This window comes from Salminus brasiliensis, chromosome 20, assembly GCF_030463535.1.
Source record: "Salminus brasiliensis chromosome 20, fSalBra1.hap2, whole genome shotgun sequence".
NCBI lineage: Eukaryota > Metazoa > Chordata > Actinopteri > Characiformes > Bryconidae > Salminus > Salminus brasiliensis.
This window is the reverse complement of record NC_132897.1, coordinates 10,220,233-10,240,303: the sequence shown is the minus strand read 5'-3', so window position 1 is coordinate 10,240,303 and position 20,071 is coordinate 10,220,233. Positions and strand designations below refer to the sequence as shown.

At 40.6% G+C, this 20,071-nt stretch overlaps 1 protein-coding gene across 1 annotated transcript; it reads right to left on the bottom strand.

Moving 5' to 3' along the window:
* Positions 1–1,116: 1,116 nt before the first annotated feature.
* Positions 1,117–18,040, bottom strand: fam81b (family with sequence similarity 81 member B). Its single transcript, XM_072665289.1, has 7 exons — positions 17,855–18,040; positions 14,621–14,739; positions 12,712–12,841; positions 8,690–8,796; positions 5,905–6,040; positions 5,410–5,605; positions 1,117–1,250 (listed from the first exon to the last, which is right to left on the bottom strand). Exons 1-7 carry the CDS (start codon positions 18,038–18,040, stop codon positions 1,117–1,119), a joined length of 1,008 nt encoding a protein of 335 aa, XP_072521390.1.
* Between the last annotated feature and the right edge of the window lie 2,031 nt (positions 18,041–20,071).

Here is a 20,071-nt window from a genome sequence, read left to right as displayed (position 1 = left end):
ACACACCTCTTAGTCATTAAATGTGGCAATTTACCCATTGCCACAGGTGCATAAAATCAAGTACCTAGCCATGCAGTCTGCCTTTACAGACATTTGTGAAAGAATGGGTTGCCCTAAAGAGTTCACTGAATTCCAGCGGGTATTGTAATAGGATGTCACCGTTGCAATAAGTCACGTAATCAAATCACTTCCCTTTCTCACCATCAGCTGTGAGTGGTATTGCAAAAGTGAAAGCGTTTAGGAACCACAGCAACTTGGCCATGCACGAAGTAAACCATATGAAATTACAGAGCTGGGTCGCAGAGTGCTTAGTGCATAAAAGTCATATTAATGCCTATGGATGTAGAATGTGATGTCATAAAGGCTCCTGTGGGTGTCCCAATACTTTTGTCCATGTCATGCACGCTTTATGAATGAACGGATATATGGTCTCATAACTGCATAAGCAGTTGCGTCACATAAAGCAAATGAGAGAATTCTGATGCTAGGTTAATTAGCTTGCTTACTCTGCTACTGTCTGCAGTTGCTGCTAGATGGATGTTTTAGCATTGAGTAACCTTACCGCTACAGGTGCTCTCCAACACGCATAGGTTTCTATGATCCAGACTGTAAATAATAAAGACCTGTGACTGAAATGTGTTCGCTAGAGCTGTTTACCTTGCTTGGCACAGCAAACAGTCTGCTTCTTTGATTTACCTCAGATACTGGACCTGAAAGAACATCCCCTGACTGACATCATGCACCCCAACCTGTTCCATTTGGACAAGACATGTGGAGCTTCTGTAATTACCTTGTACAAATAGTGTCCTCCTATTCCTATTCTCTTACATCATGGGTCACAGTGCAGACTATAGGGAGTAATGGATTACAATAGAATATTCAGTAGGGCAAGATATTTAAAGTACCACCTTATCTATTATAACATCAAGCTAATGAGGAGCCATTTTAACATAGTCCTTAATCATATGTTCATACAGTTCAGTGACATCAGTGGAGACTTTGCTCCTTTGGGTTTCTTTATTAATGCAATTAATCTGTCTGGAAGTAATAACAATGTCGATATAACGAGGCCTTATTCCCCATACACTCCTCTGCCATCTCAGGGTTCCTTATAGCTCAGGCATCTGGCACTGCTACCATCTTCCTCCGAATCTGTCTGATGTCTTTCTTCAGTTCTCCTTTGTCTAGTTTGGCCTTGGTATCACTGATGTCCTTCAGGGAAGCAATGGCATCCAGGGCCTCCTGGAACCCTGTCAATCAAAGAGTTCACAGACACATACAGAAAACTTCTGAGGGCTGTCTACAAACACTTGTGGACCTTCTGTGCCAGTGAGTGTCATGTGTTCAGTAGACCATCTATAATGCATTGGTTTCCCTCAACCTGCTTTGGTGTAGAAAGTGAGCTGTTGACTGAAAGTCTTTAGCTTGTGTCATGGGGTTTGAGCTGAATGCTGAATGTCAAGCTTTCCTTTGCTGCTTGTATTTACTGAGGTGACCTGGTGTTTTTGTGTCAAGCTCTGGAAGTCTCTCTGGGGAGAGTTATCACTTTGAGGAAATGAGGTAGAAATTGGCTGGGGATAGATGTCCCCTTGTAGCTGAAACAGCTGTCTGAAGGCTGGATACTTGTTTTATGCTACACTATGGGTAGATTCACCAAATAGGGGTTAACCTTGTTCCAGGCTATGCTTTCCTTTTAATGCACTTCCATTCAGAATGCTGTGCAGTCCTGGACCAGGCTAAATCCCTGTCTTGTAAATCCACCCATATAGGATAGCAGTCCTTTATGTCCAAATATTTGTAGACACATGTTTATCTATTGGTTTATTTTAATCATGTAATCATGAAAGAATACACTAGTTGTGTGAACATTGCTGTGAGGATTTCATTGCAATTGGTCACAATAGCATTAGTAAGATCAAGTTCCAGATGTTGGATGATTAGTTCTGGATCGCAAATGCCACTTCAGCCCATCCCTAAGGTACTGGATGGAGCTTCATCACAGAGAACTCAACAGCCAATACTGGGGGGGCTTTAGTTGACACTTGACATTGAGTAAGCTGACTTTAGGCTCATGTGCTGCTGCTCCAGAGCGTACATACAATAATATTATTACAATATTACTCTCTCTGTCTCTCGCAACATTGTTTTAAAATAGCAGTGTTGGTGTTTATAAACATTAGTTACACAACAACGTAGTATCTGCCATTGCTCCACCTTTAACCTTTGGTATTATGGTAGAAAATAATATTTAGAGAACCTCGAACAGCACCACGCCCACCGAAACCACGCCACGCCCACTCAAACAGCGCCACGCCCGTATAAACCGCGCCACGCCCACTCAAACAGCGCCACGCCCGTATAAACCGCGCCACGCCCACTCAAACAGCGCCACGCCCACCTAACCCGCGCCACGCCCACTCAAACAGCGCCACGCCCGTATAAACCGCGCCACGCCCACTCAAACCGCGCCGCGCCCGTATAAACCGCGCCACGCCCACTCAAACAGCGCCACGCCCACCTAACCCGCGCCACGCCCACTCAAACAGCGCCACGCCCGTATAAACCGCGCCACGCCCACTCAAACCGCGCCGCGCCCACTCAAACAGCGCCACGCCCACCTAACCCGCGCCGCGCCCACTCAAACAGCGCCACGCCCACCTAACCCGCGCCACGCCCACTCAAACAGCGCCACGCCCGTATAAACCGCACCACGCCCACTTAAACCGCGCCACGCCCACTGAAACAGCGCCACGCCCATAATTCTAATTTTCTACTTCTCCTCAGTTAGCGCGCGCACCTCCGGTTTCTTCTCGCTTCTGAGGAAACTGTTTGGGCAGGTAATTGCCACATTGTTTTGTAGTGGGTGTATTCAAAGGTAAGATTTTGTAAAAATATTGTTGGCTATATTTCATGTGCTACATTAAATTTAAACAGCCCCACCTATACGTTTTGTGAGTGTTAGCTAGTTCACATTAACAGACGCCTTTTTTCCTCAGTTATCCTAGCTAGCAAACATTAAACCTGTGTTATTTTTCCATGGAGGTGCTTTAATATGTTTAAAATGAATTCAAATTTTGTTGGCTTACTTTGTGTTGTTTAGCAAACAGAGCTTTGTTGGCAAAATTGGGTTTGCTGTATTTGTTTTTATTTGTTCTGTATTTGTTGGTAGTTTAAGAAGTAGCGAATGTGCGCTATTACTGAATCGACTCTTTCGGCGTGTCGTTTTACTTAATTGACCGTCTCATTCAACCGATTCATTTCGAGGGGAGCATTCACTCTGAGCACAGCTAGACGAGCATGCGCCACATAGCTAATTGTAGCTGTGTAGCTGTATATTCAGGATCGTGTACAGCTTAAAAAAAAGATGCCGCTGTGGTTTTCTAACGCTCATAACAGCGACTGAATTCACCTGCTGAACCAGTTCAGGTGGAGCGGTAAAGTCGACTGAGAGGCTGGTGAATCAGAAGCTGAATCAGAAAATGAATCGAGCGGCACCCGTAACTGTTTAGTACCAAGTTGAAAGTTGTACCCATTGCCATATCTCTCTTTAATTGCGGGGTTTAACGGTATTAAACGGCAGTTAACGGCATAACGTCATTTAATTATGTTTGTAGCTAATGATGGTCAATCAAGAATGAGGAGTGCAGTGAGTTTAACTGTATAGCTAATGGTCAGCAGTCATTTGAGATTGTTTCGGTGTTGAAATCTTTTTGAAAACTGATCCGAATTCCAGTGTGATTTAAATCACTTGTTCGGATCAGTTGTTCGAATCGTTAAGTGATTCGAATTACTTAGTTCGACTCTTTCCAAGTGATTCGAATTAGTTGTTCGGATCTTTACAAACTGATTCGAATCTCAAAGATTCTAGTAACGGATTTAAATCATCTAAATATTGGAATAACTGATTGGAAATAGCAAATTTATTATTTTAGATCGAATAACTGATTTGGACTGTTTGAAACTTTCAGATCACTTTTGAAAAGATTCTTAATTTACAATTTGGACCTTTTTCAGAAGTTATTGGGATCCTTGTCAAATGCTTCAAATGATTTGAATCCTTTACAAAAGCAATTGAAATATTTTTTAGAAGTAACCTGGAAGTGATTGGAAAACACACTGCAATCCTTTTCTAAAGGAACTTTGAATCTTTTTGAAAGCATTTTGAAGCTTTTTCAATTTTGAAATTTTGAATCTTCATCAGTGGTTTGAATTGTTTTCATTTTAAGTTTGTAATCCTTTTCCAAAAGGATTTCTTTTAAAAGAAATAATACTTTGGAATCGTTTTTAGAAACGATTTGTATCCTTTTCAGAAGGGATTTGAATTTTGTAATGTTTCTTATAATTTTTTTTTAAGTGACTGGAATCACTGATTTAAGTTTTTTTATGTGATTGGAATTATTCATCATAGTCGATCTGAATCCTTTTTAAAAGTGGATCGAATTACTTTCCGAAAGCAATTTCAGTCTATTTTAAAGGATGTGGAATCCTTTTCAAATGTGACGTGAATCCTTTTAAAAAGACATTTAAATCTTTTGGTCAAACCTTATTGCTTGTGTTTTGTTTCCATAAGTGAGTGAAGTGTTAAATTATTTTCAAAAGCGATCAGATTTTTAAAAAATCCTATAAAACCTTTTTCACAATCGATTTGAATCTTTTTTAAAAGCAATTATTTTTAAGGAAACCTTTTCAGAAACGCTTGACATCCTTTTTTAAAAGTGTTTGGAATATTTTTCAGCGTTTGGAATGCTTTCCAACAGTGACATGAATCATTTTTTAAAAGTCATTTAAATGTTATCAAAGTGGCAAAAACAATGGCAGCTCTTAAAGGAAAAGTATCAGAAGGATGTGAAAAAATCAGCACCAGCAGTGTCCTCATTGTTAAAATGGCAGCTGTGCTTTCATGGAAACCTCATGCGCACACAAGGTAATGCAAAACAACTTCCTGGAGTAAATAATGCATTAACCTGTAGTGCTGCTAAAGGAACAAGATACTTTGGTTTGACCACAAGCCAGTTTTCCAGACCCAGATTAGTCTAAGCCTACTCTAAAAAGTATTTCCAATGAGTCACTGACCGTGGTAGTGCAGTCCCTGTCCGGGTTATAGGTGTACTGTTTGTGTGCCTGCTGTCAGGCGAAGTCTAAGGAATAATGGAACTCCAAGTGATGAATTCAGGGTTTGCAGACCTTGGCTGTAGGAGCTGATTGTTGAGATTCAAGGCTGTTCCACAACTGGCAAATCTGCATCAAATTGAATCTCGAACATGGATCTGGATGGGTGGGGCTGAACTATTGTAGACAGTTTGTGGGTATAGGTAAATGTGTTTATTGTCATGACATGAAACAATGCTAGGCTATTTTTGCAATATTCAGGCTTTGGAGAATTACAGTGTAGTTGACTGACTCGCTCACCTGTCTGATACTCTCTCCTCATCTGCTCTAGTTCATCTCTGAAGCTCTTCTCCAGATGACCAATCCTGCTGCTAAGTTTACTCTCCAAACGCTTGACCCGATCTGTGGAACACTGCTTTTCCAAATGCTTGTCCAGATTGTCCACATGAGCAGAGAGGAGTTCCACCTGTGCTTTTAGCCTTACCTCCACATCCTCCTACATACAAGGTGCATGCAGCAAGATTACTGGATCTGATAATGTCTTTGTTTTGCATTTATTTTTATTTTTTCTCTCATCTAGTCATTAGCTAGGACTCCCCCTAGCTACAATGCTACCATTGAGGGTGGTAGGTAAAGGCTTAAATTCATCTGCTTCTGCAAGAGGCCATCTCAGATTTACTGTACTGTAATGTTTCCCATACTGGCAAACAAAAATGCATACTAATTACAACTGATCTAATTAGACAGCTTAGCAGTGACCCTGAAAACAAGCTCACAGCCCCAAACACAGTTTACCACTCTGTCCTGCAGCAGCATGCGCAGCTGTTGACCATCCTCTGTGCGTGTTTGGGCTGTGCTGCTCAGCTGCTGTTCTGTCCACCTCCTGAGCCTGGCTGCTTCCTCCTCCAACTCCCTCAGCCCACTGGACGTCCTGCACAGCCATCAGAACATAGTGGGTCACAGGTACTCATATCTTTGTTTCCCCAATAAATTTGGACATGTTGCACAACCAGGACAAGGTACTGCAGTTACCTTTCAATTACCTTTATAGTGTTACATTATACACCATGTCACAGAAGATCCTGTACAACCACTGCAGGATAAGTTGCTGTTAAATTACCTTTATACTGCCACAGTATACCACATGACATCTTAGGTGCCTTATCTTTGAAGTACAGAATCCTCCAATCTGGTTGGCTAACTGAGTTCTACATTTAGCTATTTGAATCATGCCCTCTAACTGGCTGGCCAGTTGAATCTTGCAATTTGTTTGGCTAGCTGAACACTGTTTTTCCACTAGATAGTTGGATTTTTTTTGCAATCTGATTTTCAAGCCGGACACTGCTCTGGACAGTTGAATCCTGCAATCTGAATGGCGGGCTGAATGCTGGCGAACTAAATCCTGCAACTGTGTGACTGAACACTATACTTTGGCTAGCTGAATCCAATAATGTTATTGGCTGACTGAATGCTTTATTTTCTAAATATTTTTTTTATATATATTTTAAGTCTATTTCTCTCCTGGATTAATGAAAGTGTGATTAGTGGAAGTGGATTTGGACCCAGTCTCACCTCTTAGAAACCACTACACACTATCTGCTGCTGGCATCCCTTACTGCAAAAAGTAAAACCTGTGTCCACTTATTAGTTTAAGGCCTATCTAAGTGTGTTTCAATGCTTTTCCTGTGTCTGTAGTTGATCTGGCTCCCGCCATGGTCCAGCAACAAGGACTGGTGGTGCTACATTATCTATATTGGTATATGAATACGTAACTCGGTCCTGCAGATTCCTCCTGTACAACATCCGGAGAATTCGACCCTTCCTCTCTAGAGAGGCCACCCAGGTCCTTGTTCAGTCTCTCGTCACTTCCAGACTTGACTACTGCAACTCTCTTCTGGCTGGTCTCCCTCTGCGCACCATCAGGCCCCTGCAACTCATCCAGAATGCAGCGGCACGGGTCGTCTTCAATGTCCCAAAATTTAGCCATGTCACTCCACTGCTGCGTTCTCTCCACTGGCTTCCTGTAGCTTCCTGCATCAGATTTAAAACATTGACGCTGGCCTACAAAGCCAAGAACGGACCAGCCCCTCCGTATCTGATGGCAATGGTCAAAAGCCGATCCGCACCAAGAGCCCTTCGAGCTTCAAGTACGGCTCGGCTTGACCCGCCATCCCTCAAAATCCGCGGAAGACAAGCGTCCAGGCTTTTTTCTGTCCTGGCACCAAAGTGGTGGAACGAGCTGCCCCTGGGTGTCCGAACGGCCGAGTTGCTCGCTGTCTTCAAACGCAGACTGAAGACCCACCTCTTCAGAGAGTACTTGGACGAATAGTTCTATGGTCGCCTTATTGTCTTGTGTTTAGCAATGTCTAAGCTTAGAGGTATCTTTTGAATTATTAGCCTATTCTAACTAGCTAAGGTTTTCTTGGGTAAATAGCAAAGCACTTTGTAAGTCGCTTTGGATAAGAGCGTCTGCTAAATGCCGTAAATGTAAATGTAAATGAATATAAAACATCTTCATTTATATTAAGCACACCTACGGGTACTAGATGTATATTGATTGTATTTAGGCAACAAAGGTAAATATCGCTTGGAACTGCAATAGGCCATGTGTATGGATATGAGCTAGGGGACACGACCATCTAGAATAGCCTAGCCACCTAATGTCCATCCATGTCACCAGCAGTGGACCCACTGGATTGGCCTGTACAGTTACATTACCTTTATCACATGCTGTAATTGTACAACTCACATTAATGTTAGTATTGGTTTTGTAGGCCTTTCACAAGCTCCCTATGGCAAAACATGGACAATATTCGCAAAATGAATCACCCTGAGATCACCTCTGATCAGTTTTGAATTAGTGGTTGAGTTATAATCTTTTCTCATAAGCAAAATGTCTCTTTGTTCTTCTCAATTTGTTTGTTTGCCCCTTGGCGCATATAGTTAGCTTGTTTAAAAATTGCCACGAGCTGTTGAGTCACTTTTCTTGTGCAGCCTTGCAAGCACATCCCGCAAATTGCTTTTCTGTTAATGTAATATCTCTAAAATTCCACTCTCATCTGAACATTGGATCCTGCCATTTGGATCGCAGTTGAGGCTTTCTCAGAGGAGGATGGCCCTATAGGTGGGCAGACACAGGGTAAAGTCTGAGAACTCATCCGGAGTTTTGTTCTTGCTGCACACAGGCTGGCAGGAGGACCATTTATACCCATATATGAATAAAGTTATATGCCTCCCCTGGGGGACCTATTTGTACCAGAACAGTGCCTCATAAGCCCCCCCCTATGTTTTCTCCCTCATTGGAGCAAACACTTCTGACAGGCTGTCTCGACTGAGTTAACCCACAATTAAACCCCTGGGAGTGGAGTTGCTACAGCAAATGCTAAGACTGCCAATAACAGCCTAATCTAATGTATTCAATTACCAAACTAGTGCCTTAAGTGTACTGGCATCTTATTATGGTTGATGCAATATGATTAGATACTATATTTTATTCAGCTATATTTGTTTAACAAGTACAAGTTTGTGATACCATGGCAGGACTAGTTTGTTTCACAAAATCACTCATTTAGTGTCTCACTTCATTTCAAGATGTTGGATGTCCCTCTGTAGATCTCCTGAAGTACTCTTCTGGGATGCGGTCTGCTCCGATTGTGAAGATTCTAGCCTTCCAAGTGACTTTGATATCTGACAAATTACATATACAAATCAGACATGCCATTAAAACTACTTTTTGCGTTTTAACAACTTTTATCTGGCACTTTAGTTTAGTGGGGCTGTCCCCCAAACCGCACTTTACACTCATTAGTGTAGTTAGACATGTGAGTTTGGGATGCAGCCACAGTAACGTCAAATTTCGAGTGCAAGTATGTCAATATAAACGCAAAACAAGGTCTAAAATGTAACAATGTAAAATTTTCTTGCTTGGTCTGGACCAAGGGAGCCTCAACTATGTTTTTCATGAAATTGTTCTTTAAGAATAAATAGAGCTTGGCACATTGCCTCCTCATTTGGATAAAATGGTCATAATTTATGCAAAGAGCACAAAGGACACCTTAATGAAACGCCACATTTGTGCATTTTAACATGCGTCCACCCCCCTCGGCCGGTGCCACTTGTGCTGGTTAGAGATAGGGCTCTCTTTTGCACTTGCTGCTGGCTCTCGCTGACCTGTTTCCCTTTCATTTTCAATTACCTTTATGGCAGCTGGGGACCACCCCCCCTCCAGACGTAATGTACTTAAATCACAGTGATTTACTGTGAAGCTCTGAGCTCTGCAGCCACTGCAGGAACTGAGCTTTTTAAGGGAAAATGAGAAGATGGCCTTTTTCCAGTGGAAGAACTCCAGTGGCCAGGAGAAATGAGCAATAGCTAATGGAAATGGAAAATGAGCTACAGTATTGGAGCTAAGGCATGTTTATAACTCAAGCCTGTACTTTCTTGCATGCTCAAGAAATGTTTGTTTATGCCCTATAGATAAGCACGAGGTAAAGCTTCTTCTCTTCCATATAGGTCTAGTCCTATTTTGAGCTACAGTATTTCTGATGAAAATGTTGAATTAAGATGGAAATGCCTTTTTTTAATGCAGCTTTACAGTTTAGCTCACAGCTATGAATGCACACTATAATTAGCTATTTATTTAAATAACTACCTAATCAACCATAAGATAAATAAACAAATATTCTCCTCCAGAATTGCACACCCATGCGGACTCTCAGCCATGGTTTAGCGATAGGTATATAGTTGCTGTCTGTAGTGCTGTCTTCTTTTGATGACTGAATTTAAAAGGTTTACAAAGTTCATACAAGGCCGAACTATTCGGTCTTACTCAAATGTTCACAGTAGCTTGCCTTCTACTCACTTTTTGTTGGCCTTTTTCTAGCAGACGCTAGCTGAATATTTTGTGTGTGTGTGTGTGTGTGTGTGAAAAGATGTAATTAAAACAAATATGAATGAGCCACCTTCAAGAACATGGTACATTCCTGAATAAATAAGTATTCCTTTTTTTCATAAAACAGCACACCCACACAGACTGTTGTCAACAGTTTATAGTGCTGCCAGTTCTACAGATCTGGAGTGGAGGTGTATCAGCAGTAATAACATGCCCACTCAGTCTATGCTTTTTACAGTAGCCTATATTCCTGTGTTGACATTTACCAATATTGATAAAACTCATCCTGCTAACCCTATGGGTTGCATCCAGTCATTTTACTGCAATGGCTCTCATACAGTTTTCTGTTTTTGTGTGATTAAAATACTTTTCTGTACAGTTTATGGCACTATATTACATTCTGTAGCCTATAAAAATGAGCCGCTAGTATGTTTTTACTGTGCAATATAATTTTATCTGTTTTCATAGCTGTAACAGTATATCAGAGTATCTGAAACTGTATAAGCAAGTCTATTTCGTAATTACCCAGCAACTCTGTAGACTTTGAGGCATGTCTGTCTTTTAGGAATGGTCACATTGTAAGCCCAGTTCACTTAGACTTTTAGTGAACCTGCTGCTTTTAAAAAACAATTAGGTTAAGCGTATAAAACTTTCCACACGAAGATTTGGGAGTTTTCTGCCAAAGTATTATGCCAAAAATAAGGTTGTTCTTTCTGAGACCAGACAAATCTATAAAGAAAAAATAAAGAATAGTTACGCATTTCTCTTATCCAGTGTGTACAAATGCTCTGTGTGATCTCATGAGTCTTCTGAATGTAATGTATGTTTGTGTATTGTGGTACAACAGAGTTAAATTCATCTTGTTGCACTGTAGACGATTACCACTGATGTGTAGCAACAATGAATCAGTCAAGCTGATGTCACTATGTGGGTCAATTAACCTGGTCAGAGTGGGTGCCCTGATTCTAGTTTGTGAGCTAGGCAGGCTACTGCTTAGGAACGTCTGAGTACAAGATGTGGAGGGGGGTGGGGGTTGGTTGACCTTACCTAGTTCTGCAGAGTGCTAATGCTGTTAGTAAAATCAATCACCCTACAAAATTATATCAAACAAATTCATTCATAATACACATGCTGATTTGTTGCCACAAGCCGACTAGCAGCTGCTATGTTTTGACTGACTGCTGCCACTGAGCATTTAGGTTACTGTCCGATGCCAATCAGTCAGTACAACCTGCCAACCAAGTGACAGGTGCCAAAATACACCTGTAGCAGTCAGTAACGGCTGCAATTTTGACAACAGGTATGCCATATGTAACTTATACTTGTACATATCAATCATTATCTGGTGATCGGTAGATAGTTAACTGGCTGAATTTAGCAAAGTAACCAATGCTGAGTGACTAGAGACAGGAGTAGCCAGTAGCAGGTAGAGCAGACAGTAAAAGCCTGAAGTAATGCTGCTTAGAGGCTGATAAAGGACTGTCTTTAGGTACTATAAGGCATTTATCTGTCCCTAAAGTCATTCAGTGAACAGGTTTTTTTTTTTTTTTTTTTTAACTGCCAAAAAGCTACGGTGATGTTAGAGCAAGCACTGCAGTACTCAGCTGTAGGGAAAATGGTAACAGGCTCTTACGGTCTACAATTCCAAGACAAGGCAGCTAACCAAAATGTACAACACAAATGCAAATCCCATAAAAGGTAGCCTGGGGGAAAGACAACACACTGACTGTGAGTGAGGGGGGAGAACATGACCATTATGCATATAGATGGTGCCAGGAGCCAAAGAGCCATAGTGGTTGGTGTGGAGCAACAGATAACACCACTACCTGCCAGTGAACTACCATACCACGTGGGAGACTGGGGTTCGATTCCCAGTCTGGGTGACTATGCTGTGCTACACCAATACTAACACTACACTGGCCTCTGTAATATGAGTTACCTTGTAAGTTGCTCTGGATAAGAGCGTCAGCTAAATGCCATAAATGTAAATGTAAAGAGAAAGGTGTATATTGTACTCAACGTGTTTGTATTGCACAAACAAACCCAAAAGGTCACTATATATTACTGGAACATCACAGCCGACTAGTGTTAAATGTACTTGTTAAGAAACATAAATAAATGAAATGATTACATCCAGCATCAGTGCATTTTCCCTTTTTTTGAAGTGTGCCGTTTTTAAGCTTGCATGGGCCAATCACTATACAATTGCTAATGGCAACAGACTACAGTCTATTATCATCAGTTGAGTAAACTCAAATATTTACTTCACTCAAAGTAGTTGAGCAATATGTGGGATATATCCAGTATTATGTACAACAGACGGAGTTCAAATAAATTGTGGGATTGCATAACCTTTAGGGTCTTGCTTTTTGGATGATTGACTATAGTTTTGATTATGAGGGAAAGGCTGTTTTTTTGCCAAACAGTTGAATCAATGTCCAAACATAGCGACACAGATCTGAACTGACATCATATAGTGGTTATGAAATGTACACCAAACTACTTGGCACAGAGCCTTGTCTGATTTTTGTAAGAATTTTCACAACTGACGCCTACTCCATGTGAGCTGCAGTGCAATTCCTCTTCAGCTTGGCCCTCAATCAGGCACTGGCCGAGATCAGATCCACTTCATTTTAGTTTAGAGGCAGAACATGTGCAATTCCTGTGACATTATGAGCTTGTATGGAAATATAAGGTTGTACCAAACTCACCTTGAGCTCCAAGTCTCTGAGTCTGAGCTCAATCCCAGAACGCATCTCACCCATTTCTTGTAGGAGCTTTGAGATTTCTTGTTCTCCAGCTTTGACATCACCCGACAGCTTTGCTATGCTGGCATCACACCTAATTAAACAACAGACAGAAACAATGTATTAATATGCATGGCATGAATTAAAGGGCCCATGTATGTAATGATGAAAAAACAAATTCCCTTGATTTCAAAGTGCACAGTCATTTCAGAAAATTGATGAAGGACTAGAAGATGACCAACACAAACTGCAAACAGATGAGCGTCTGTCTGATTTTACATCTACAAGGTGGATCAACTAGATAGGACTGTCCAATAGAATGGACAGTGAGTGGACTGCTGTGTCTGATCCACTCTAACCAGTGCAACTCACACTAACATGGGGGCAGTGGTGGCTCAGCGGTTAGAGCACCGGGATATCGATAACAGGGTTGTGGGTTCGATTCCCGGGCTTGGCAAGCTGCCACTGTTGGGCCCTTGAGCAAGGCCCTTTACCCTCTCTGCTCCCAGTGTACAGTGACAAAAGGTGGCTTTTTTTTAACATGCCACCACCATGTCAGTGCAGTGCAGAGAATTACCCACTACCAAAACAATACCTGCTCTGTGGTGGTCCTGTTGAAGAACATTGAAGAACAGGGTGAGAGAAAGCAAACGAAAGAGATGGACTACAAAGTGCTCCTGTACAGTGAGTGGAGATATAAAGGGGCAGAGTTCATTCCAAATCAGGGGTGGTCATAATATTCTGATATGTCAGTGTAATATTTAATCATTGTTTCAAAACGTGCCCTTCATTCCCTGGGTCATATAGTATATAGAAATTAGCTGCAAAAACAGCCTATTTTGGATTCAGCCATGGCTGTGATGTCACAACCATGAACATATTTTGACATATATGACTACCAATTCACATTCAAGTAATCCAGAGTGTTGTTACTGAAGGTGTGGCTGAAGTTACAACTTGACAGTTACTTCCGTACAGTTTAACCTGGATTATTTTTAAGGCACATTATAGAGCAGCCAAGCTTGGTGTTAGGGTAACACCAGCTTGTTTCAAGGAGTAGTTTAAGTTTAAAAGTATACGAAATATAAGAAAATATAAGAAAAAAATAGATTAGCTTTTTTCAATAGATTTTAGGGATACATCATGGAAAAAAGCAAGACATAAATATAGTGGTAGAAGGTTTTGGAAGATTTAAATAGTGCTGGTCCTGTAGTCACAGGGCAGCTACATGGCAAATTTATCATCTATGTGGTTCAGGCCATGGAAATCAATCTTGATCAAAATTAATTTCCCATCTTTTTATCGATAGTCATGGTCAGAGAGCATTAAAGAGACCTGGAGGACATTAAATCCACAGAATCGATAACACTGTGCTGCTTGCCACAGAGGTGAGTGACTGCTCATCAATACTTGGTCACTAATACTGCCCACTTCCTATGACCTGTGGTGGTTCTGTTAGAGAGATCCCTTCTTGTTCATGGCCCTTAATCTGTTACATCGCCGTTATGTCAGTAACTATTCAGTTCAATATGAACTCTGTGAGACATGACTTAAGAGGTTTGCGTCAGATATATGGTTTAGCACATGCTTAAAATACAGATGCTTTAAGAGTTCTTTTTAGTTTGGTTAGCAGAACACAGCTGTGGTTGCTGACTTCTTTGTGAACAGCTGCTGTATAATTTGTTCAGTTCTGCCAGCAGTTCATCACGATTTACTTAAATGAAGGACTGATTAGATAAACTAGGCATTGGAAGGTAACTGCAAAATACTGAACATTCCTTGCTATTTTCCCTGCTATTTTTTCAGTTTTAATTTGTTATTGTAATGATTTCATTGTCCATGACATGACATTGATGTTCATCGTGACTGATACCTGGCCACTCTGCCCCGCAGGTCTCCGATGCCAGTCAAGTTCTTGTGGTCCAGCTTTTGAACTGCAAACGTTGTCCCTGATGCTACATTGTCCCTCTGAACAATCTGAGCCTCCAGCACCTGTGAGTAACAGCTGCTTCATTATTTACTCTTTAGGAGCTTATTAAATCAGCTGGCATTAAGATGCAGTGCATCTGCTGTGTACACTACACTCTTAAAAATAAAGGTGCTAAAAAGGGTTCTTCGATTTGATGCCAGAAAAGAAAAAACACTAACACTTTGCCACCCCTGAAGAATGTTTCAGTGGATGGTTATATGACCCAATATGAGAGTGTTTAAACTTTAAAGAGCCCTACACATTTTTGCCTGACTGCCTAGTGGGCCAGCCTAGAAGAGGCAATTTCGCTTACTGACTGGCTGAGTGACTAACTGACTGATGGGCTTTGTTAAAATGAGCATGTGCAAGGACTGACTTGTTGTTTGCCTAGAAGACATTTTGTGACACTGGTGGTCTGAGGACTACATTTTGCCACAAAGCTAAGTATATGTGCTGCCGAGAGAAGGTATAATCTTGGGTAAGCAGAAGTTGTGTCTCCTTGCTTGAAATGTTATTGTGAAGGGAAGTGCTTCAAAGATGTGTGGCATTAACATGTATGTCAAAGTATGCCGGCCGCCAGCCACGCCCAGCCTCATTGCCACAGTGTTTTCATCACTATCGCAATGTTAGTATCGTTACCGCTACATTAGTCACAAGCAATGTTCATGAGGTCCTGAGCCCTTCACATCTAAAAACTAATAAATATGTGGTCTATAGCTTAAGGCTCTGAGGGCAAGGTTTGAGTCCTTTACCAGGTGATGATTCTAAGCAGCCAATGGCGGTCCTAGCAAAACTAGTTTTTTTTTATATATATATTTTTTTTATATATATTTTATATATTACTGTATGTCCAAGCTTAGAACCTTTTCTAAATAACCTTTGTTTTTTTAAGTAGAAAGTTTTCAGTAATGATTTATACACATTGTTAGCAAAGGGTTCTACACAGTACTGAAAAGGATTTCTTTGTCTCACAACAACAGAAATTTAAAGAACTGTCTGCATGATGTTTTCGTTTAAGCCAAGAAGCATTTAACCTGGCAAAGAACTATTTTAAGCATTCAATTTGCCTTCTGTATAGAACCATTGTCTTTACTAAAGAGTGTGTGTCACATTTTGAATTAGTGTAGACACCAAAAGGTAGCTCTGGATTTTTTTTTGTTTAATATTTCAAGATTTTTGGAAAAAGGCAGAAGTTTAATGATTAATAATATACTGTATATATCTATATATAGCATTTCCTGCCAGGTTTCCTGTCTTAGCCTAAATATGATTTCTTATAATTAGCATGAGCATCCTGTTTACATTTATTCATATTTATGGTGTTTAGTAGATGTTCTTATCCAGAGTGACTAAAATATCCTCTAACTAGTGTGGATTTTCAGAAGTCCAAAAATACCTCTAAGCTCAGATACTGCCAAATACAAAGTCAATACGGATACCTATTGTAGATACAAAATGTCCAAAACTCAACAGCTACAAACGTACACAACACTGTGCCTGAATGTCAAGGAAATCCAATACATGAATGCAATCACAAGCTTTAATTTAATAAATGAATAATTTTAAAAAATGCAATTTTGCTGCTGATTCAAGTGCTCTTGTAAGAGATGGGTCTTCACTTTGCGTTTTAGCTGTTCGGACACCCAGGGCAGCTACAAGACATTAAACATCAAACTCTCCACCAGTTGTAATGATCACTGACTGACTGAGTGTTATTGCAAACGCAATAAGGAAACGAAGATGCATCAAAAATGATCAGCTTGACCCAGTTTCCCAAAATCATCACACTGTAAAGATCATTACAACTGGTGGAGAGTTTGATGTTTAATGTCTTGTAGCTGCCCTGGGTGTCCGAACAGCTAAAACGCAAAGTGAAGACCCATCTCTTACAAGAGCACTTGAATCAGCAGCAAAATTGCATTTTTTAAAATTATTCATTTATTAAATTAAAGCTTGTGATTGCATTCATGTATTGGATTTCCTTGACATTCAGGCATAGTGTTGTGTACGTTTGTAGCTGTTGAGTTTTGGACATTTTGTATCTACAATAGGTATCCGTATTGACTTTGTATTTGGCAGTATCTGAGCTTAGAGGTATTTTTGGACTTCTGAAAATCCACACTAGTTATATTAGTCGCTCTGGATAAGAACATGTGTATTGTATTAAAATCATATTATTAATATAATAGGTGAAAACAGATTGTATTTTTGAAAACAGTATGTACTATATATCGGTCAGACTCCACAAGTTCTTTGAATCTGGCAGTGAGAAGCATTTTGAACAGCTGAACTTTATCAGACACAGACATGGTTTCATAATCAAAACTATTATGTTGGTTGGTCTGCCAACAGATTTGAATGTTTTGAATGTGGCTGCTTTAATAGATCTGGGGTGTGATAAGCCACACAGAATGCCAGCGTGAACTGAGCTATTGTTTTAATCTCAGCTGGTATGATAGAAGCCTTTGTTATTGTTTGATGTATTCTCATCTATCTATCTATCTATCCATCTATCTTATCACTCTGTGAAGACCAAAGCTCCTTCTGCCACAGATGACCCACGGACATTGATTTATTTAATTAATACATTTTTAATGTGCCGATCCTGCTTAATGTATCCCCTTAGGTAAATGGTGTTGTTGGCGTCTGCTCTAAAAACCTCTCGCCATTTATTACACGTCATTAAATTTTTTTGCTTACACGTGAGAAATGACTGAAAGTGAGTGGGCCAGGCATCGTTAACTGTGATTGCATTTTGTCAGTGTAATTAAACTGATATGAGGAGAGATGGAGAAAAACACTTTACACTGTTACTGGACCAATTTTCAGTCCTAGCCTAGGACATCTCAAATTTCAAATGCCGATAAGCTGTGAAGAATGATCAAGAGGTGACTGTCTAATAGAGTTTAACTGAGTTTGCTGCCACTTGCCTGGACATTGCAGCCACTTTAAGCCTCTGTATAAAAGAAAGGTAGAGCTTTTGTTATCTGATAACTTGAGAACTGTGAAATATGATCAGTGACTGAACATTAGATGAAGGAACATGAGCCTTGAGGTCTGCTAATTTATAAGTTGGATACGACATATTCAGTGTCAGATAGGAAAGTAAATTTGACCATAAAACTATGTTCGACTAACCTGAATGTCTTTGCTGAGCTGTTTGACGATGTGTGTGATGTTTTGAACGTGGTTCTCCAGAAGTTTCCTAGCAGATGCCTCCATCAGGACCGATCCTTGGGTGGCGTGCAGATTGCTAACCATGTCCTCTTTGATCCGGAAGGCCTGCTGCAGCAAGGAGGCCAAGGTTCGCTCTTGTGCGGACATCTCCAAGTACAATCGCTTTTACAGGAAGACAAAATATCAGTGAAATTCTTGTACTGTGAAAGTTTTGGATGTTGGTAATATTGTAAAAAGCTGTTGAATATTTACAGTGACAGTCCTGCAGTATACTGTTCATACATGATTAAATAGTTCTTTAAACACAGCAGATTGCTGTAGTGAATTATGCATTCAAGCTTTTTGTCAAACCAGTAATAATGTTTGACAGTTGGAATGTTGGGAACTGTAATAGCTGCATTTGATAGGACCAAAAACCGATAGCAGCCTAGAGCCATCAATGATGGGGTGGGATCCGGTAACAATATCTACAATATCTTCAGCTAGCCAACTGCACACTATGCTGACTGGACACCAAGAGGACCCAAGCACTGCTTTTGTTAAAGTCAGTTTAATTTGTGACCAAAGCCTGAAGAGCTCCTCAAACCACCTCAGCCATTGATTAGCTGCCAGTGTGTGCTGTGTCAAACTGATGATCTTGTCAGATTAGGGGTTCATTTAATAATGTCAAAATCAAATAACGGAAAGGTCAGTGTTTATGTAGGGGTCACTGTCATAACATTAAAGCTAAACTCCTTGATTTGGGAGTTTAATTAACAGCACTCTACATGAGCAGGCTCTTTCCTTACATGCTGTTCCTGGAGAGGCAATACGTGGTGATGTTCAACATGACTACACTTTTAAAAATAAAGGTGCCATTAGGGGTTCTTTGGATTGATGACCGTTCTATACAGAGCCTGAGCCAGAGCATGGTCTCGGCTCGGTCGCTGGTTCCATCCATTTACATTTAAGGCATTTAGCAGATGCTCTTATCCAGAGCGACTTACAAAAGTGCTTTGCTATTTACCCATGAAAAACCTCAGCTAGTTTAAATAGGCTAACAATTCAAAGATACCTCTAAGTTTAAACACTACTAAACACAAGTCAATAAGGTGACCACTCTACTATTTGCTCAAGTATTCTCGGAAGAGGCGAGTCTGCCGTTCGGACACCCAGGGGAAGTTCGTTCCATCACTTTGGTGCCAGGACAGAAAAAAGCCTGGACGCTTGTCTTCCGTGGACCGAGGGATGGCGGGTTGAGCTGAGCCGTACTTGAAGCTCGAAGGGCTCTTGGTGCAAATCAGCTTTTGACCATTGCTAAAAGCCAGAACCTTGTAATATTTATGTAAAATGCATTTGTACAGACTAAAGAATCTCCATGAAGTGTAAAGGTTCTATAACGATTGAACCAAATATCAAGCATGCATTTTTAACAGTGCACTAATTGTGGTGTAGTGTTTTCACACAGCATGTACAAACATTCAGAAACCCTTTCTAATTAGTGAATTTAGCTACTTTGAGATGCACCCATTGCTGACAGTGCCATTCAGCAGCACTCACACGACTTGAATAATATTCTTAGAAAAGCACGGCTAATAGCATGCAATAGCAGCCTCACATGAGTTTAAGGCAATTGTGCCCAAAGTCAGGCATTAGAGGCGTGAAAAGGATAAAGCTCCCAGCTTTGGGCTGCGGAGAAGCGGAACTGCATCCTCTGCAGTGATGGAGCTCCATCCAATACCTTTAGGATATGTTGGAGTGATGTTTGTGATCCTAGAACTAATCATCCAACAGCAGTACCTGACCTCGCTAAAGCACTTGTGAATGAATGCAATCAAGTCTTTACAATAATCTGTTAACATCTAGTGTAAAGTCTTTCCACATGTGTAGAAGCTGTTACTGCAGCAGATGGAAGATACATCCTGTATTAATACCCTTGAGGTTGGTAGATAAATTGGATCAGTAGGAGTCTACAAACTATTTGAAACTTTATACAAAGTCCCCCTGTGGTTTATAAGACTTGTAACCAGCTTAATGTGGTGTGTTAATCAAACACATGGCAGGCTTGTTGCTATTAACTCAGAAAAAGCCTTAAAAGAGACAAGTATGGGTAATAGACAGGGGTGGTTCTGTCTAGAGACCAACTGTTTAGAATCAGCTTGGAAAACTGTAAAGCTGTATCACAGATTTGTCAGCACT

Excerpts from the sequence above, each read along its gene's own strand:
- fam81b (XM_072665289.1), bottom strand. The coding sequence starts at position 18,040 with ATGTCCGCACAAGAGCGAACCTTGGCCTCCTTGCTGCAGCAGGCCTTC. Across the intron at positions 14,740-17,854 it reads AGCTCAGCAAAGACATTCAG|GTGCTGGAGGCTCAGATTGT; the intron begins GTTAGTCGAACA and ends TGTTACTCACAG. Across the intron at positions 8,797-12,711 it reads TCAGAGACTTGGAGCTCAAG|ATATCAAAGTCACTTGGAAG; the intron begins GTGAGTTTGGTA and ends GTAATTTGTCAG.